The sequence below is a fragment of the Balaenoptera physalus genome (assembly GCF_965194825.1).
Source record: "Balaenoptera physalus genome assembly, chromosome: 8".
Classification (NCBI taxonomy): domain Eukaryota; kingdom Metazoa; phylum Chordata; class Mammalia; order Artiodactyla; family Balaenopteridae; genus Balaenoptera; species Balaenoptera physalus.
The window spans coordinates 99579774-99601398 of NC_138887.1; the positions used below are offsets into that span (position 1 = coordinate 99579774).

The 21625-nt window shown below is 35.5% G+C and overlaps 1 protein-coding gene and 1 pseudogene across 4 annotated transcripts in view; both read right to left on the reverse strand.

The window, feature by feature from the left end:
* The window catches only part of ZNF800 (zinc finger protein 800), a 53887-nt gene that overhangs the window by 21801 nt on the left and 10461 nt on the right, over positions 1-21625 (reverse strand). For 2 of the 3 annotated variants that reach the window (XM_082472323.1, XM_082472324.1), the window contains exons 4-5: positions 8604-8747; positions 4306-5998 (exon numbers count right to left, since the gene is read on the reverse strand). In XM_082472323.1, the coding sequence (XP_082328449.1) occupies positions 4306-5998; positions 8604-8747 (1837 nt within the window). Of the gene's footprint in view, positions 1-1289; positions 3068-4305; positions 5999-8603; positions 8748-21625 lie in introns of those variants that run through there. The other variant, XM_082472325.1, reaches the window with a different exon arrangement.
* Positions 11958-21597, reverse strand: LOC309665686 (tubulin alpha-1A chain pseudogene; annotated as a pseudogene). Its single transcript has one exon. The product of its transcript is annotated as a tubulin alpha-1A chain pseudogene (transcript).

Consider the following 21625-nt stretch of genomic DNA (forward strand, 5'->3'; position numbering starts at 1 on the left):
TAAGGATGGATAATTTATATATTGTTCAAGAATGTATACATTCAAGGTTTTCTTCTTGAAGTAGGGAGTAAAGAGGGGAAAGAGACATGAACCCCAAAAATGGTTATTGTGCATTCAAGGTATATCTGCATGTTATAATCAACACCTGCTTAGGGAATTCCCTGGCAGTCCAGTGGCTAGAACTCCGTACTCTCACTGCCGAAGGCCAGGGTTCGATCCCTGATCGGGGAACTAAAATCCCACAAGCTGGGCAGCGTGGCCAAAAGAAACAAAACAAAACCAAAAACACCTTAGTGTCAGCCATACTTCATCCAGCTTTTGCTTGCACTATACAAACTTATGAAGTTGAAGTGCAAGCCATACCTTTTACTGTTTCTCCTCTTCCACCAAATTTAGAAATAAAAGGTTATTTTCAGGAAGGAAGATGATTTGAATTCTATAGAAGAACTCTCAATTGATCAAATTGCAGCAAAAGTGAATGTAATTTGTAGCCAGAAATAGGTCTTAATATAAAATAAGGAGTTTCTGATGGTTCTTTACCTGCTTCACTACTCCCCCCAACGACAACAAAAAGTACTATAAATACTTGCTTATACAGCCTGTGTGCAGAAAAGCTTCTGGCACAAATTTCTTAGGCCTCTTCTCAAGAGCCTCAAGCCTGATCCTCTGAGATGACAAACCTCAAGAGTCAAAATAAAACCATAAAGGATGAAGACCAGAAAGGAATAGGAAGAACAAAGAATTTCTAATCACTTCTTACTTGTTCATTCTACTTAACTGGTCCTAGTTTAGTCTCTAACTCCTATGTTTCCCATGATCCATTAATTTGGCTATTATGATAAAATATTTTTAATCTCTCTAGGCCCTTCTAATTTAGACAAGTCCTGACATAATGCTATTTTTTTCTCTATGACCCAGATGAAATATTTTTATAGTCCTTGGAACCCTTGATGCCCCCTCCTAAATTCCTGCTCGGAGGCTCTAAAGTTACGACAGTGGAGACAAACTGTATGTGAAACGTCCTGTGGAAACAGGTGAGTGGAGTAAGGGTACTGCAGCAATTGGGCTCTCCTCCACCAACACCAGGATATTTCTCTTTCTTCCCTACAGTATTTAACAAGTAAAGCAGAAAGGAAAAGGCTGGCATACACACGAGAGGCTGCAGCAAAGAGCTACCCCAAGCTTTTTAGGAATCCTCATATCTTTCCACTTGTCATAGGTACCTAAGTCTGGAAAATATCTTTGGAATATGTCTTGTGTGTAGGAATGCATAAAAGATAACACCTTGCAAAAGTCAAACATACAGGTTTAATAATGTGCAACTAACGAAGATGGTTTATAAATGAAATAACACCTACACATTTAGTTCCCTAAATATATTACACTATTAATCATTAAAGTTAGACCTATAAGTACAAGTTTTCCATATGTGGAAAAGTAAATCTGTTTTTAAATTAAAGAGAAATTATCACTCTAATTCTTAAAAATAAAACTATCAGGATAAATTTCAAGTGTAGCTGCTCATAGTCACTGAATAAATTTAAATTTGATAATAAAACATTTAAGTTTCAACCAATGCACCTTCGTTGAAGCACATTTAGCTGAAATAACTTCGAGTCTGGTTTATTTCCATCACATATAGTACATTTTTCCAACAAGAGCATGTACATTCAATATAGAACATTTCCAGCAACAGTTACAGTCTTTCTAGTTTCCTTTCACAGTATATTTTAGTGCAAAGCACTGGGAAGGGTAAATGTTTTTCTAGCTATGAAAGCATTTTATTATGACCTTGTGGATCTTCAACATTTTAAAATTTTATACAAAAAGTACATAGATGGACAGGGTCCCTTCTAAGTACAGGGATGAACCTATATAAAAACATGGTATAGTCTCTGCTGTACCTTTTAAAATTATAATTTGACAAAAATTACTAAAAAATAAAATATTCCCTAAAAAGTACAAAATATTGATACACAAAAACCTGCCCAGTATTTCATTAAAGATAGATGTACTTCTGTTTCCCCTAAAATCGTGATTACAAAAATGGACAAAAATTCATTATTTTCTAAATTTTACAGTAGGGATCAAATATTATCTAAAGTGGTCATTTAAGATTTTACTTGGGAGAGAAAAAGAATCAGGGTTTACACCCCAAATCTTCCTTTTTTAGTAATATTTAAAGAAATAAACTAGTATTATAAGAAGAGGTTGTGCAGGGATTGTCTGCATCCATAAAATAGCAGTAAGCTCTCTATTACCTTCATATTCACATTAGTAAATGTGTGGTCTTTTAAAAAAAACTGAAAAATTAGGTTGCATCTATCATTAAAGTGCTTTGTATGAAACTTAAAGAAAAACAGGGGAATGTTTAATTTTCATAAAAACCTCAGATGTTTACAAATGAAGAATGTGATGATCCATGGATGAAAATGAACCGGAAGTTTCCTGTAGTATATATTTTAGAATGAAATTTTCAAACATTTAAGTGCTATAGAACAAGTTAGAAATAAATGGATGTAAAAATAATTACAAATATTTAGTAGGCTAAATATTTATAATGTGTTGAGATTTGTCTTTTGGTCCTAACATACGCTCACTAGGAAATTATATATCTGTACAATCCAGATAAAAATTCTGCCAAATAAAGTGGAACAAAACTAAAATCGCTAACATATAAAGTCTTTGTTAATTAAAAATCACCAGTGGTGATATTTTCTTCAGGTTGCTGATCACTTAATCAACAAACTGCTGGATAACAAAATTTGCAACATTTCTGTAGAAACTGTAGACCAAACGCACAGGGGTGGTTAGCTGATGGACTGGGATGACAATACAAAATGTCACAGCTACTTGAAAGTGCTGGAAGAGGCAGTGCCTTAGAAACAAGTGGTTAGATGGTTATTATTTTAGTCAGAAAACAGCGGTTACAGTCATATATTTATCAAATTTTTTTCTTTTTTTTTCCTCATAGTACCATTTGAAGATGTTTAGTGGTTCTAACACCAATTTAAAGTCTTTCCACAAAAATGAACTCCAAACCTTTTCGTACATCACTTGAAGTTATCTGAGGAGAAATGGGAATAAATGAACACTTTTGAGTTTACCAATAAAACCTTATTTTCAAAATAATACAATAGTAAGTGACTTCTAAAGGATGGTTTCATCTCAAGTTTTCCACACAAATAAAAAAATGTGTGATAATCAAACCACAACATTTAACGTACTCAGCACTCAAACTAAGTATACTGCTTTAGAACCTGAATCCAAAACTAATTTAATACTAATTAAATATATTAAATGCATTAATACAAGGGACACAGGTACTGAAGGTAAACTTTTAAAATACAGAGAGACTTGCAAAAACAAGTATAGGGAGTCTACTCCTTATTTTATATTGCTTTTTAAAAATCTACATTTGTTCCAAAACCCTCTAAAAAACTAATATTTTTTTCTTTCTTCCCAATAGGAATTTTATTTTTCTTGCAACACACAACCCCAGGAGAAAAAAAAAAAAAAAAAAAAAGAAAACCTCCTTAATAATATTACCTATGTTGAAATGATCACCAAAACTTTATTTTAACAAAAAGGTAAAAATAAGAGGATTGGGGACCTAAACAATCACTTTTTCCAAAGATGAAAACTAAAAAACAGGAACTAACACATACTCCCAAGGAGAAGGAAAAATAAACCCAAACTTTTGTTTATCAAGTTTCCCCCTTTGCCTGGAAGCACTATGTTAAACGTAAATAATAAATGCTAATTGTTCTAAATTCAATTTGGGGATTGTTTTTTCTGAGTGCAGCACTTTATTTAGCCGTCACAGATTAATTTAACAATAATTACAGTGCCTCAAAAGACTTTTTTCCTATAATTATCGCCTTCACAAATTCATTCTAATATACTTAACTTCCTACAATGTATTAATTAGTAGACTAAGTCACTGAATCAAATTAAACCTGTGCAAAGTTAGTTAAACAGAAGACTTCTATTGTAAACACAAGCCAATATAAATGTATATATTTTACAACATTGAGAGGAAATCACTGACCCTGTGCCATCTACCTATAACTATATTGCATTGTCCTGTGGAAGATAAGTTCTGAAGTTAACTTTTGTTCCCAAGCCACTGGAATAAAGGTCACTGAAGAGGTAAATGCGATATGCACATTACTCTTGCAGTTCCCACTGCCGTAAGATACATGGAAGCAAATGTGTTAAAATGGAACCAGCTATAAATTATGGTCAAATGATTTTTTTAGTTCGATGGGGGGAAAAAAGCAAAACTCTGTAACTGTTCCTCACCAGACAAGAGCCTTAGATCTTGTACTTCGGCCTTTGGTTTTGTTTCCTTCAGGTGAATTGGAAGCATTTGCCTTATGAGTTTTCTTATGATGTTCAAGATAAGTCTTTTTGGCAAATGCCTTTCCACATTTATTGCATCTGTGAAGAGAAAAGTTTTTCGTGACTTTTACTTCAATACCAACATCAGCTACTTCATACTTTTTACTAGGAGAGTTAGAAGTGCCATCATGTTTTGAATCACTATGTTTTGCTTCGTCTCTTGAAGGGCCTCTTTTTGCCACTTTATTTAGAACAAAATCAATGGGCTTTTTTATAGCTCTGATCTCTAAACTGGCTGTTATTTTCCCAAGATAACGGGATGACTTTTTATGAACCACAGTTATATGTCGTATCACATCGCGCTTCCGACGAGTTTCATAAGTGCAAAGAGGACACTTGTAGAATTTAACATAAATGTTATTCCCATCTGTGTGCAATTCAATGTGTTTAGTCAAGTTCTGTTTGGAAGTAAACTGACGTTTACAAAGTTTACAGTAAAGTTGCTTAAAGTCAAAGCCAGCTGAAAGTTTTGGTTTCCTGGTTTTTTGCTGGCCACCTGCAGCAGACGGACTAGTTGATTTAGGGCTTTCAGAGTCTTGTTTAACTTTATTTTTCTGTGCTGCCGGTGCGTTCTTTTTTTCATTTGAATGATTTGTTCCCTTTAATTCATTCTGTGGAGAATGGATAATGGAAGGGGGTGAAGATTCTACAGAATCTGCTGGTTCAACTTTAACTTTTATTTCTGAACTGTTGGCAGTATTACTGGGGCCTTTCTCTCTTTTAGAGTTTGTTCCAGAAAGAGTTATCTTGTGGACAATTTGCATATGTCTTTTAAGCATTATTTGTGAACTATATTTCCTCTTGCAAAGGAGGCATTTGCATGCAGTTAAATTGTATTCAGCCTTTGAAGACGACTTTTGTTTTCGAGACTTAAAAGATTTTTTAGGAGAAACAGAATCCAGGAACAAAGGTTGCCCAGGCTTTGTTGCTATATCAGGAGTAATTGAATCCCTCCTTAGTCCTCTATGAACTTCATCAAAATGCCTCCTTACATTCGCTTTTGTAGCAAATGATTTACAACATACTGGACAACTCCTACTTAATGGAACTAGAACGTTCTTACTGCGTCCTTTAGAGGATTGGTTTGGATTCTTTCGTGTTTCAATGTACTTTTTTAGTTCTTCCATTTTTTTCTTGTGTACTTTTCGAATGTGACGACGAACACCTCGTCTGGAATTGAATTCTTTTCTACAAAGACAACATATCAACTGGTGACCAAAATCAGAATTGTCAGAAGTTTCCAAGTCAGCCTGTGATTCCTGCAGTTGTTCATCAGATGTAGGTGCAACTTCATCTGCAACAATTTCAACAGGAGGGGGCTCTACAGTTTCCACCTCTGTGTCTGTAACTGGAACTGTTTTAGACTGTTCAGTGCTAGTTTCCTGTATTTGAACTTCAGGCTGTTCAGGAGTACTGCTTGACTCTGTGACTTCAGTAGGATTATCAGTCCTTGAAATATATTGAAACACTGCATTCTGATTAGTTTCTATGGGTTCTAGCTTAATAATGTATTCTCGCTTGTCCACACTTGGATATATGGCTTCTAGGAGATCATTTATGGCTTGGCTTTGTTTATCATTTACATCAGGAAGGTCTGTTAAGGAAAAAACAACATTTTAATCTGAAATAATTAGCCTGCTCTAACCCTCTAATATTTTTAAATGTATTATGAACTTCTATCTTAAAATTTATTATATTACTGGTTTGCATTTATTTTTACAAGAGCATTATCTACTTTTCAGTATCTTATGAGTATAAAAACAAGTATTAATTAAATTAAAATTTGCTTTAATTTACAATCTCATCATGGTACACAAATGTTAAGGAATAGATGGAATCTGAAGAGCTACTTCTAATAAGGGCGCTTAATATAAAATATTTAAGCACATGGGTATCCTAAACAATAAAAATAATATTTCATATTTTTAGGCTAGCAAAGGCAAATCAAAGTTCTCATAACCCAAGATGGATAAAACACCACGAAGAATGTTACTACATATAAAAATAAATTTTTTTTTAGAAAACGTAACAGCATTCCTATTAACTTAATCCATAATAAATAATCTTGTCTAATTGTATAGGGACATTTGAACATCTTATGGAAAGTGAAAAAGATTTCTAGGAAAATATATAAACATGAATGACAGGATGTATAGAAGTGTTTGCTAAATTCAGTCCTATTACATGTCTTCTTAACATGGCAACCTATTAAAACAAATGATTAAAAACTACAGATTAACTCCAAAAACAGAGCCAGTTTTATTTATCTGTGCAATAATTACACCGTCTGTAGGCAACCTAATATTCCTATTGTAACAGAATGGTCTAACACTGGTTATGTTTCTACATACAATGTTAAAATCTAGCTACAAATATAGCATCAAATCTGGTATCTAATTATAAATCAAGAAATGACGGGCTTCCCTGGCGGCGCAGTGGTTGAGAATCTGCCTGCCAATGCAGGGGACACGGGTTCGAGCCCTGGTCTGGGAAGATCCCACATGCCACGGAGCAACTGGGCCCGTGAGCCACAACTACTGAGCCTGCGCGTCTGGAGCCTGTGCTCCACAACAAGAGAGGCCGCGACAGTGAGAGGCCCGCGCACTGCGATGAAGAGTGGCCCCCACTTGCCACAACTGGAGAAAGCCCACGCACAGAAACGAAGACCCAGCACAGCCAAAAATAAATAAATAAATTAATTAATTAATTTAATTAAATTTAAAAAAAAACAGAGTAACTAAAAATGCAAACATTCTAGGGGGAGACGTCACATTAAACCTTGTTGACGTCACTTACACCCCAGAGTGAATTATTTAAAAAAAAAAAGAAATGATTCATCATAGCCCTTCTAGTCTACTAATCTTTCTTTTTCAAATGGATAAAGTGGTATCTATAAGAAGAATTATACTTTCACAGAAGTATTTCTAGAATAAGTATTGCAGAAGAGTGCACAATAATACAGCAAATCCATTTATCTATTTCCCTCTAAAATTCAACTAAACTTTAGTTCACACCAAAAAATAACAAAGAATAACTACCAGAAAATTAAATTCCTACTAGTTCTTTAATTAAAAGGTTAGATTTGAAACTAATCTCTATAGCCTACCTTTTCATTTATATTTCAAGGATAAAAAGAAGTATAATAAGATCTAACAGTGGTAGGGAAAGTTTCCAGACAAATACGAAATTTTTGTTTCATCTGTGTCCTATAATATACTTTAAATCAGCTTCATGCTAATAATTAAAGCAGTACTTTTGATATTTGGAGTTCTGCATTCCATTTCCATCCCAAAAAGGTTAAGTGGAAAAATGCACAAAATCCATAATGCAACTGTAATATCAAACTAACAAAATAAATTCTATATTTTGTAAGTCCACAAGAGTTAAATCCCTGAACAAGAAATAATGAAAGTAACCTATTACTTATTAAAATATTTCAAGGAATTTACATTATTCTTTAAAGCAAGAAAATAATACCATTATATATACTGCAACTTAATCATACAGAGACAATATGCTTAATTCAACAAACATTTGGTTCCACAAAGACTTTGTTAGGCTACTAACCTGCCTTTATCACATAAAGCTATTTCAGATCTCAGGTTAGCCCATAACACAATCTAATTTCTGATAAAATGCCTTATCTAATAAACTTCACTGAGAATAAAACTGATCTTCAAATCAAGACCCAGAAAACACTAGAAAGATTAACAAATATTTTTTAATGCTCTCTACAATTACCAAAAAAATCAACTCATTTACTCATTCTTTGCTCTATTTCCAACCTTCTCATTTACTTAAGGAGAATCTAAGTAAATGATGAGTCATATCTGGTAACAAGTTGTTAAGAAGTAAGGAGGAAAAATACCAACACCCTCATCAAGCATTAATATTTTAACTTACAAAAATCCTGGATATAAACTGTATAGCCCATATAAACATTCAAAAACAATATCCAACACTTTAATACAAATAAATATACTCAAAAATCTAACCTCATATATCTTTAGCAAAATCCAAATGAAAAACACTGATATGAAGTATCTATTTAAAGAAACTGAATATAACATTGAGTCAAGTATTTTATCTTATTCTCTATCACTAAATTATCTGTAACTAGATATCGATACCATTTTAACATAAATGTGTAGTTGCAGTATACGAATACATAGCAAAATGCATGTATGAATAAAACTTACTGTCATCCATCTGGAGACTTGGTGGGCAGTAGAATTTTTTATGGGTAATTAAATTTGGTAATCCTCTGAAGAGACTGCGGCATAATTTACATTCAAAAATAGTGTCCACATCTTTTAATAAAATATGCTTAAGTTGTTTAGTTCCTGAGGGAAAAAAGAAAAGAAAACTTAACACAAAAGGTAACTTCAACATGCAGTTTTAAACTGGGCAACCACTGCTGACAATCCAAAGGTGCAGTTTTACTCTTTAAAAACAAAATATGGGCATTGCCAATGTCTACCACACTATACTCAGAACTAATTTATAAACTAAGTTCTAAGCAAAATTCTACTATCATTTGGATATTAGGACAGCTGAAATTGATGGTCTTTTTCTAATTCAGCAGCCAATCAATTCCTGGGCTATCTTAACAGTGGTTCCAACATCTGGTTGATCACTATGACCTGGGAATAAAGATGTACATGACCCACTCCTGGAGATTCTGATTCAATAGACCTGGAGTTTGACAGAAGAATTAAATGCCACCCCAACCCAAGTTTTTGGCTGGTTCTTCCAGCTCTCTTTCACATTAGGAAGTAAACATGAGCAATACACTTTCCCCGATTCCTTAAAGAAGGTCAAAACTGTCACAGGGTTGTCTGTGACTTTCTTTTTAAATTCAGCTTAAATTACTTCGGGTTCTGGGGCAACGTGGGATTATGGCCATTTAGTGTGAGAGTAAAGAATCCTTGTTCATGGTTTTGAATTTTGCTTAGGTCTCTTAATACCACTAGAAATTTATTCAAAGCCTTTCTCCCTCAAAAACACACCCTAATTGCAATAAATTAAATATTGATATAATTACTACTTTAAAGCCCATCTTTTCCACTAGATTATAAATTCCAAGGCAGCCAAGACCAAGCCTGCCTTATTTACAGCTACAAAGTGCTCAGCTCTAATAATGCTCAATAAATATTCGTTGAAGAATTGCCACTGATCTACGGAATCTAAGCATTATTATGATGGAAGATCAAAAGGCAGAGAAAAAATAAACAGCAACAAGCACTCTTTAAATCTTTAAAATAAAACACAAATAGAAGCTCTTCTGTCACTACTTCCTACAGGTCTTTGACACAGGTAAATTGACAAAAGTGATCTGCAGTGTTCACTAATTAATGAGCCTTTGGTTTCCTCAAAAAAAATGATAAAATTGACTTAAATTAAAGAGGGGAAAGAACAGCATCCTGAAAAATACCTAAGACTACCTAGGTGCACAGTGTTCCATCATTAAACAAGCACATGACTATTAAGCTCTGAGACTACTAGAGAATAAACACCATTTCAGTAGCATAATTAATACTGTAGGATCCATAAAAGTTAAGCATTTCTGATTCAATCTTTTGCAATCTGTTTATATTTAATTACTGTATCAATCATCATGTTGCATTTTATCATTCTGAAGACAAGCCAGCCCTCAAATTTCTACTGCAAAAAGATTACCACATTATCAGAACTTTACTAAGTCTTTAGAGATTCCAATTTTGATTATCACCTAGTCGTGTGGCCTTAAAGGGCTATATAATCTTTGCACCTTGGTTTATTCATCTTTTAAAACAAACAAACCAAACCTATCTTGGAGAATTATGAAAGAAAATATGAACCTAAATTCTACAAGAATTAAATTATAAATCCAGGTTTCTACTGTGAAAAAAAAATATATATATATATATAAAATAAAATAACTTCCACTATTTCCCAATCCAACTCAAGGTTTAATTTGGTCCACTAGACCATACTACTGCAAAATCAGAAAACACACATTTTAAAAGATTCAGAGGATAGCTTGGGTATTATACTTTGTATAAAAGTAAGTTCACATACACACACACACACACACACACACACACACACACACACACACTTCTCTAGTTTATTTCACATTACAAAATATACTGGCAATAAAGTGCTAATATATTTAGTTCATAGTTAACCTCATAAGTCACTGACAAACTATGAGAGGTAGGCTGATGATAAAAAAAACACTTTAGATAAACCTCTCTAATTGATCTACATATAGTTCTCGGTAAGTGTAGGTGGGTGTGTTACCAGACGGAAGAAAACATGGGAAAATTTTGCACTTTAATTATAAATTAAAAGACCAGCTAGACCCATACTACAAATTCAATTCTGCCTCTAAAAGTAGTTAAAAAGGATCGAAGAGGGACACAGAAATAATCTGAACTAGGATTAGCTTAAGAATTCTACTGAAGATCTAACTAGAATATACAACATGAAGTTATACATAAAAAAAGTTATTTATAAAAACTAAGACTGCATCTCTAAATCAGGTTCTCTCAATCAACCATAAAAAACAAAAACAGTATCAATTTTTTCTTCAGTCCCAGTTACACAGTTATATTCAGTAGAGAGTATATATTTATTCCCAGTAAGCATCCCACCCCCCCCAAAAAAAAAAGACTGGGGCTAACCTTGACTCATCCATCTTTTTTTTTTTTAACATCTTTATTGGGGTATAACTGCTTTACAATGGTGTGTTAGTTTCTGCTGTATAACAAAGTAAATCAGCTATACATAAACATATATCCCCATATCTCCTCCCTCTTGCATCTCCCTCCTACCCTCCCTATCCCACCCCTCTAGGTGGTCACAAAGCACCAAGCTGATCTCCCTGTGCTATGTGGCTGCTTCCCATTAGCTATCTATTTTACATTTGGTAGTGTATATATGTTCATGCCACTCCCTCACTTTGTCTCAGCTTACCCTTCCCCCTCCCCATGTCCTCAAGGCCATTCTCTATGTCTGCGTTTTTATTCCTGTCCTGTCCCTAGGTTCTTCAGAACCATTTTTTTTTTTTAGATTCCATATATATGTGTTAGCATACAGTATTTGTTTTCCTATTTCTGACTTACTTCACTCTGTGTGACAGTCTCTAGGTCCATCCATCTCATTACAAATAACTCCATTTCATTTCTTCTTATAGCTGAGTAATATTCCATTGTATATATGTGCCACATCTTCTTTATCCATTCATCTGTCGATGGACACTTAGGTTGCTTCCATGTCCTGGATATTGTAAACAGAGCTGCAATGAACATTGTGGTACATGACTCTTTTTGAATTATGGTTTTCTCAGGGTATATGCTCAGTAGTGGGACTGCTGGGTCATATGGTAGTTCTATTTTTAGTCTCTTAAGGAACCTCCATACTGTTCTCCATAGTGGCTGTATCAATTTACATTCCCACCAACAGTATGAGAGTGTTCCCTTTTCTCCACACCCTCTCCAGCATTTATTGTTTGTAGATTTCTTGATGATGGCCATTCTGACCGGTGTGAGGTGATATCTCATTGTAGTTTTGATTTGCATTTCTCTAAAGATTAGTGATGTAGAGCATCCTTTCATGTGTTTGTTGGCAATCTGTATATTTTCTTTGGAGAAATGTCTATTTAGATTTTCTGCCCATTTTTGGATTGCGTTGTTTTTTTGATATTGAGCTGCATGAGCTGCCTGTATATTTTGGAGATTAATCCTTTGTCAGTTGCTTCATTTGCAAATATTTTCTCCCATTCTGAGGGTTGTCTTTTCGCCTTGTTTATGGTTTCCTTTGCTGTGCAAAAGCTTTTAAGTTTCATTAGGTCCCATTCGTTTATTTTTGTTTTTCTTTCCATTTCTCTAGGAAGTGGGACAGAAAGGATCTTGCTGTGATTTATGTCATAGAGTGTTTTGCCTATGTTTTCCTCTAAGAGTTTTATAGTGTCTGGCTTACATTTAGGTCTTTAATCCATTTTCAGTTTAGTTTTGTGTATGGCGTTAGGGAGTGTTCTAATTTCATTCTTTTACATGTAGCTGTCCAGTCTTCCCAGCACCACTTATTGAAGAGGCTGTCTCTTCTCCATTGTATATTCTTGCCTCCTTTATCAAAGATAAGGTGACCATATGTGCGTGGGTTTACCTCTGGGCTTTCTAACCTGTTCCATTGATCTATATTTCTGTTTTTGCGCCAGTACCATACTGTCTTGATTACTGTAGCTTTGTAGTATAGTCTGAAGTCAGGGAGCCTGATTCCTCCAGCTCCGTTTTCCTTTCTCAAGATTGCTTTGGTTATTCAGGGTCTTTTGTGTTTCTATACAAATTGTGAAATTTTTGTTCTAGTTCTGTGAAAAATGCCATTGGTAGTTTGATAGGGATTGCATTGAATCTGTAGATTGCTTTGGGTAGTATAGTCATTTTCACAATGTTGATTCTTCCAATCCAAGAACATGGTATATCTCTCCATCTGTTTGTATCATCTTTAACTTCTTCCATCAGTGTCTTATAGTTTTCTGCATACAGGTCTTTTGTCTCCTTAGGGAGGTTTATTCCTAGGTATTTTATTCTTTTTGTTGCAATGGTAAATGGGAGTGTTTCCTTAATTTCTCTTTCAGATTTTTCATCATTAGTGTATAGGAATGCAAGAGATTTCTGGGCATTAATTTTATATCCTACTTTACCAAATTTTATAGCTACTTTACCAAATTCACTGATTAGCTCTAGTAGTTTTCTGGTAGCATCTTTGGGATTCTCTATGTATAGTATCATGTCATCTGCAACAGTGATAGTTTAACTTCTTCTTTTCTGATTTGGATTGTTTTTCTTTTTCTCTCTGACTGCTGTGGCTATAACTTCCAAAACTGTGTTGAATAATAGTGGTGAGAGTGGGCAACCTTGTCTTGTTCCTGATCTTAGTGGAAATGGTTTCAGTTTTTCACCGTTGAGAACGATGTTGGCTACAGGTTTGTCATATATGGCCTTTATTATATTGAGGTAAGTTCCCTCTATGCCTACTTTCTGGAGAGTTTTTATCATAAATGGGTGTTGAATTTTGTTGAAAGCTTTTTCTGCATCTACTGAGATGATCATATGGTTTTCCTCCTTCAATTTGTTAATATGGTGTATCATATTGATTGATTTGCCTGTATTGAAGAATCCTTGCATTCCTGGGATAAATCCCACTTGATCATGGTGTATGATACTTTTAATGTGCTATTGGATTCTATATACTAGTATTTTGTTGAGGATTTTTGCATCTATGTTCATCAGTGATATTGGTCTGTAGTTTTCTTTCTTTGTCACATCTTTGTCTGGTTTTGATATCAGGGTGATGGTGGCCTCACAGAATGCGTTTGGGAGTGTTCCTCCCTCTGCTGTATTTTGCAAGAGTTTGAGAAGCATAGGTGTTAGCTCTTCTCTAAATGTTTGAACAAATAAACTGGTCAGACCACAACTTTTCAATGTTTAAAACAGAGTAAGCTTCCCTGTAAAAGCAGCACCTTTGTGACATTTTAACTTTAGTATTCCTCTCCTTTTTCCTCTCCCTCTCCTTCAACAGACACCCCAACCTCCTCATAATCCTTCCCAAGGGCAGTCATGTCCTCACGGGCCTCAGAAAACTCTCCTTCCTCCATGTCCTCACCCACGTACCAGTGAACAAAGGCACACTTGCCACACATCAGGTCAAACTTGTGGTCCACGTGAGCCCAGGCCTCAGCGTTGGCTGTGGTGTTGCTCAGCATGCACACAGCTCGCTGTACTCTGGCCAGGTCTCCACCAGGTACCATAGTGAAAGGCTGGTAATTAATGCCAACTTTGAAGCCAGTGGGGCACCAGTCCACAAACTGGATGGTACGCTTGGTCTTGATGGTGGCAATGGCAGCACTGACATCTTTGGGAACCATGTCTCACCATGGTACAACAGGCAGCAAGCCATGTATTTACCATGGCGAGGGTCGCATTTCACCATTTGGTTGGCTGGCTGAAGGCAAGCATTGGTGATGTGTGCTACAGAAAGTTGTTCATGGTAGGCTTTCTCAGCAGAGATGACAGGGGCATATGTGGCCAGAGGGAAGTGGATACGGGGATAGGGTACCAGGTTGGTCTGGAATTCTGTCAGATCAACATTCAGAGCTCCACACAATTGGACCTATCAACCTATTCAGGTTAGTATATGTTGGGCGCTCAACATCAAGGTTTCTACGACAGATGATAGATGGCCTCACTGTCTACCATAAAGGCATAATCAGAGTGCTCCAGGGTGGTGTGGGTGGTGAGGATGGAACTGTAGGGCTCAACTACAGCTGTGGAAACCTGAGGGGCTGGGTAAATGGAGAACTCCAGCTTGGACTTCTTGCCATAATTGACAGACAGATGTTCCATCAGCAGGGAGGTGAACCCAGAACCAGTTCCCCCACCAAAGCTGTGGAAAACCAAGAAGCCCTGAAGACTTGTGCACTGGTCAGCCAGTTTCCGAATTGGGTCCAAGACGAGGTCAATGATCTCCTTGCCAATGGTGTAGTGACCTCAGGCATAGTTATTGGCAGCATCTTCCTTGCCTGCGATGAGCTGCTCAGGGTGGAAGAGCTGGCGGTAGGTGCCAATGCAAACTTCATCAATGACCATGGGTTCCAGGTCTACAAACACTGCCCTGGGCACATGCTTGCCAGCGCCTGTCTCACTGAAGAAGGTGTTAAAGGAGTCATCTCCTCCCCCAACAGTCTTGTCACTTGGCATCTGGCCATTAGGCCAGGTAGCAGTGTTACAGGCAGCAGAGCTCCCAGCAGGGACTGCCGATCTGGACACCAGCCTGGCCAACGTGGATGGAGATGCACTCACGCATAGCTGCTGTTCTGCGGCTGCCGAGCAGATGGCAGAGAGGAGGAGGAGAGGTTGTTGCTTCTTACAGCGCGACCCTTAGGCGGTCGATGTAAGAGAACCTGCCTGACTTTTCAATCACAAATGCTCCACCACCCTCACGTCACCTATGCACACACACACATACAAACACAGTTGTGTTGATCCAGGCATACCAAAATTCTTTCAGGTCCTTGGATTCACCAAATTCTCTCTCTCACTTACTTTTCAGGTCTTCACCTACGTTTTTTTCTCTCTGCCTATAACATTCTCTCATTTCCCTGGTCTGTCACTTCTAGCAATCCTTCAGATTCCAGGTTAGATGTCATTTCCTCCAGGAAGCCTTCTCGGACTCCTCCTGTTTTTTGTTAAGAATTCTTCCCCTATATTCCCCAGAGCACCCTATACATCTATACTACATTACCCCGCTATCTTGTAATTAGTTACTTTTCTGTATCCCCATTGAACTGGAGGCTCTAAGAGGACAGAGAAGATATCTTTGATGCTCACCACTGTACTCCCAGCTTTCAGGACCAGGCCTGATGGGCATTTGTTAAATGACATACTGAAGAGCCTTCTCTATGTTTCAGAAAACCTTCCCTATAAGTAAGATTTCTTTTAAGTCTATGTAAAGTTGACCAGAAAGTCAAAAAAGGGACCTGAATGATTTTCCAATCTGCTTACATATTTTCCAAATGAGAAAAATAAGATGTGCCCTCATTCCATAAATACAGGCAAAAGTTATTCCCTAAGTTAGTTCCAGTTACCATTTAAGGTTTTGTTGGTTTCCCATGGGGACATAACTGCTTTATTCTAATCAGCTACCTTTTTCTGACTGCTTTGCTCACTGACAATTAGACACAGCCAACCAACTGCGCCTCTGTCAACAGTTAAACTTTCTACAACCTGAAACACCGAGACAAGACAGCAACAAAAGTTCATCTAGACAGCCACATAAGTTCTTCCACAACTCCTAACCCTGATAGAGAGAGCCACACTGCCTTACCCCTAATTATTCCTTTTCCTATATTTAACTCTCTTTCTTGCCTTAGGTTTTTAAATTATCTTAGACGTCACTACGTACTGCTTACATACTGCTTACACAGATCATCAATCAGTATCTTTCAAAAAACCAGCCCTCCAAAGGGAAGGCTTTTGATGCCTAGAAATTAACTAATTAATGAATATTTCAGATTATCACGCATAATGGGTGCTCAATAAAATTTAGTTAAACCCCATCAAGGGTTTCTCCTGTGCTATCAATTAATGCCAAACACATTGTATATACTGATAAAAATGTTTAAAAAATTATTTTCAAAAGGAATCAATAGTCAATTTTACATTAGGTTGGGTGACAGTCAGTTGACATGACATAATATTAATTCTAACTCTTCAGTGCTAGACAAAGATAAACTTTCCTTTTCTCCCTTAATATACTGATATGTTGATCAATGACCCTTTTAAGTTGCGGCCATAATGATTTTTAAATAGTATACTGCATGCTTTATTGTTGACTCACACACGAGCTCAGTTTCTTTAGGACAACTGTTTAACCACAATATCATCCCAACACTGCAAGCAAATCTGTAACTCGTGTCATACCTCCTGAGTTCCAAGACCAGTGCGAAAGGAATTTCGTACTGATCATCCTTAACATAAGAAAACTTAGGAAAATTGAAATTGTTATCTTAAAACCACCACCTACAAAGGTTGGTAAAAAAAAAAAAAAATACTAGATTAATTATGGAACACTGCCGCATACTACAATAAATTTATAAGTAGAATAAAATTATTTTAGTGCCCAATTGGTGAATCTTTCGTTTAGTCTTACACACATTTATTGAACACCTATTAAATACCAGGTACAAAGTTATTCACTGAAGACATGAAAAGTGAAGGATATGATCTGCACCCTTGAGAAATTCCCTAATATAAATGGTTGCTCTCCTAGGAACACAGCCCCAGATGAGATTCTTTGAAGATGAATGTAAGAACAACAAATAAAACAAATCTACATTTTTCTTATTCATCCCCAAAATATGCAGTCTGATTTAAAACTTCCTACAGTTGCTATGTATCAACCAAAAAAAAAAAAATCCCAAAAAATCCATCATATAATATGGCACTCTCTTATGTATCTCTGATAAATCACACTTCCAGGACAGAGGCATCGCCATCTAGTCATAGCTTACACTAACTCCAAGAAATGTTGCTTTAAGCAATAAAAAACAAACAAAAACTCTTCTAAGAAACTAAATGACCAAACTTAAATTTAGTTAATGACAATAGCAAACATCACACAAAGCCAATTCTCATTTTTCACTGCAATTTATTCCTCCCTAAGATTCAAAAAAGATGCTGCTACTTGCAAATAGTAGTAATGTATTCTATAGGTAGAATCTTTTTTCTATAATACAGTTGACCCTTGAACAAACACAGGGGTTAGGGATGCCAACACTCTGCACAGTCAAAAATCTGCATATAACCTACAGTCCTCCTTATACTCCCTTCCTCCATATCCTCACTTCTGCATCCTTGGATTCAATCAACCAAGGATCGTCTGATACTGTAATATTTACTATTGAAAAAATCCGCAAAAAATAGACCTGCGCAGTTCACACCCATGGTAAATGTTCAAGAATCAACAGTATAATATTGTAAAAAGAGATCATATATATTTCAAGAATTCAAAAAAAGATGTCAACTTCATATTAAAGACCAGTTATGAATACTGGACAATTTCCCATTTTTCTGCTTCTAACCTGAGGGCATTCCACAGCTCCTTTGCCTCTACCAGAAGACTAAGAGACTAAGAAAGAATATTAAGCTCAATTAATCAATTATTTATAAATACCTCATGGAAGTACACCTTTTTTGTTATTTAAAATTTTGTTTCCGTTTGGGGAGAGAGATTGGGAAAAGAAGGAAGCTAAAATAAAAGTTAATAGAGGGAGGGTTGGATTGGGAGTTTGGGACTAGCACATACAAACTAATACATAGAGGACAGATAAACAACAAGATCCTATTGTATAGCACAGGGAACTATATTCAGTATCTAGTAATAAATTAAAATGGAAAAGAATATGAAAAAGAATGAATATATACATATATATATAAAACTGAATCACTTTGCTGTACACTGGAAAGTAACACAACATTGTAAATCAACTATTTCTTAAAAAAAGTTAATAGATACGACGGAAATTTGAAGACAAAAAGTCACAGACATGATCCTGGAAGGACTGACACAACTAAGGAAAGGCTCGAGCAAAGGGCAGGGCACAGTCAAGGTAGTACCTGAAGCCAGGATTCAAAGCAAACAGCATGTCTCAAGTCAACCAACCATCAGGGATTTCAGAGTAGAAAATGTGCAGGTAGGGGCAAAACTGGCAGCGTTCTAAAAAAATGAGGTATCTATCTATGGACAGATGTCAAACAACAGTGGAAAGTACTGTTAAAAAACCAAAGATACGTAACTATGCATAGTCAGCTACTCCTTTTATTAGGAAGAAAGTGAGGGATATATGCTCATATGTGTGTAGAAGGTCTCTAGAAGAAGACACAAACCATGTAGCTGTGCTGTCTGAACAAAGACACTTATTTTTGTATTTCTGTATACCCTTTTATACCTCTTTATTATTTTTTTAAACCACTTATTCCAAAAAGAAAAGTCTACGCAGATTATAAGTTAAGCAGATAGAAATAAAGAGAGATTGGAGGTTAAGAAGTATTTGTAATTTAAAGCCAGGAAAACAGTCCAAAGCAAAAGCTGAAGTGTGAAGCAAAGAAAATGAGTCAAAACTGGCCAAGCAGTCAGTACAGCACACATGGGGTTGATAGACCTAAAAAATGAGTCAACTCCTTCCTCAGCCTTTCATGAACTTCCAGCTTGGGTAGGAATTAATACCAGGCCAAAGAGAACCCAGTTTAGGCAGGAGACCATGAATCCCTTACGCAAAGCTGATACCGGAGCTGAAGACAACTATCTTGAGCTTGAAGACAAAGGCAGATATCCTAACACACTACTACTGCCCAACCTGGTTTAGCCTCTGAAGGTTAACAAGAGCAAAAGCATAGACTTCAAAGTTCTATCTTCAAGTACCTGTCAGATACAAAACACCACCAAGATAGTTCTTTAAATGCAATGTGTGTGACCCAGCTGTAATGGAGAGCCTAGAAAGAGATGAGTCATTGAGGGGCTGCTTGGGAGTAGACTGAGACCGGGAGAAACTTACACGAGTCTCAGGATGAGAAGGGATCTTAGACCCTAAGTCATGAGGCCCAAACTTCCAGCTCATCCTCTCAAGGTTTCAGTCAGCCAAGGCTTAAATACCTCAGTGCTAAAGAAGAGCTACCTTAGGAGACTTGAGATTATCCAGAAACGTAAGAGATTACTATCCTGAGGAAATTAGAATTACTTAGCTATGAGATACACTAATGAAGTAAAAGAATTCCTTTTTTAATCCAAAATTAGTTTCTTTGTAGCATTCAGCACATTTCTAAATCATCTCTAATTTAAATGATTGGGTACTTAGAGAATTTAAATTATAGTATTTTCAAAATTTGCTTGGGAAAAAAAAAAAACTCAGAAGGCAAATTTACCAGGGACATTTAAGAAAGAACATATTACCCGTTTCACAGTCCCTTTTCTTCAGCTTTGTAAAGAAACAGTAAACACAGAAAACAGATACAACCACAGTGCAATGAAAAAACACATAATTTCCTTTTTAAATATTCACCTTCCAAAGTTAAAAAAAAAACCATAGATTTTGGGTACAGGAGCTTGTTGAAAAGGTATTTTTTACAAGACAAAGCACAAATAAATGAAACAATTCTAACTTCTTAATCAAATAACACTATAATAAACTGAAGCAGTATAAAATAACTTCGTTAATCCCAAGTTATGAATTTTTAAAAAAGAAACCTATAGCAAGGAATATGACTAAGTGTGAAGTCATTACCTTCATTTCCATGATATGAGAAAGAACAAAAAGAATTATCTCTATACTAAAAGTAGCTAACTAACAGAAACTCTAACTACAAATAAAAACTAACCATTCTTCTGTTATGCCAGAAACGTATTTAAATCCTGCCTCTAATTAGAAAAATTTTAATTGTATTTACCACAGGAGAATTTGACGTATTATTTATTTCTGTTAACCAAGGGCAATTATCAAAAGTAAAAAACAACAACAAAAAACACAGTAAAATACGTTAGACCACCATCCAACATTGAGCATAGGCATATGGTATACACAAAATACTTACTGATTTAAATATACATAAAAGCAATGCCATAAGGACTACAGATGAAAAGTGTAAGAAATGAATCTTAGACTCAGAAATTAACTTTATTTTAGATTAAAGAACAATCTATTTCTTAGAATCCTAAAGTAAATCAAATAGATACTACTTCCCTTTAAAATGATTTAAAAACAACAAGCACCTCAAAAAATTTCTCAATACAAAACAAACGGTTTCATATAAATTATCTTTTTCTTTGAACCTCAGAAATTTTTCATTACGATATAATAAGCTTTAAAATAACAGCAAAAGATATTCTAACCCTTTAATTGCCCACCACTTAGGTGTCCATCAGTCATGTATGTTTGCTTGTTCATATTTGATTTGATAGCCTGCAATGTCAAGAGAAGCCAAATCCACAAGAGGTGGACAAGTGGATCATAAGAATCACAGCAACCTAAGACTTTACAAAACACTGGAGTTCTAACAGTTCTCAACCATTTATACTTACTGAGCAACACCTACTTTAGAGCACTGGATTGTAACTGCACAAATATACTTATTATATATCCATTACTATAGTAATCTAATGGAAAGAAAAGCTAAACAAATATATCTAAATATCAGGGCTGGAATAATCTTTTTTCTATCTGTGCTCTACTAAAGATATTGAAACTCCAGGGTTAGGTAGGAGATGGTGAGTCACATAAACAGAGATGATAAAGTAATTAATATAGAACAAGGGACATCTCAGACATTCTGAGTAAATAATCTACTCTGTCAAAGCTCATAAAGACCCTGTATAGTCTACTACCGTCCTTTGAGAGTTTATAAAGAACATGCCAAAAAATAACAATGAATCTTTGCCAGCAAATATACCACATATTTCTTTAAGCCATACTACTTTTTAAATTAGTATATAATATATAGTACTGAAAAGGAATCTCTAATCAAGTTAATATTTACTCATCCACTTTTTAAAAATGACAATTAAAAGTATTCTGTAAAGAAAACCAATGTATACATTTTATTTTTAAAAAATTATTTCTAAGGATTTCTAGGTAGTTTTTAGCTACTATGTGAAGATTGAAAATACATCCTAAAACATTCAT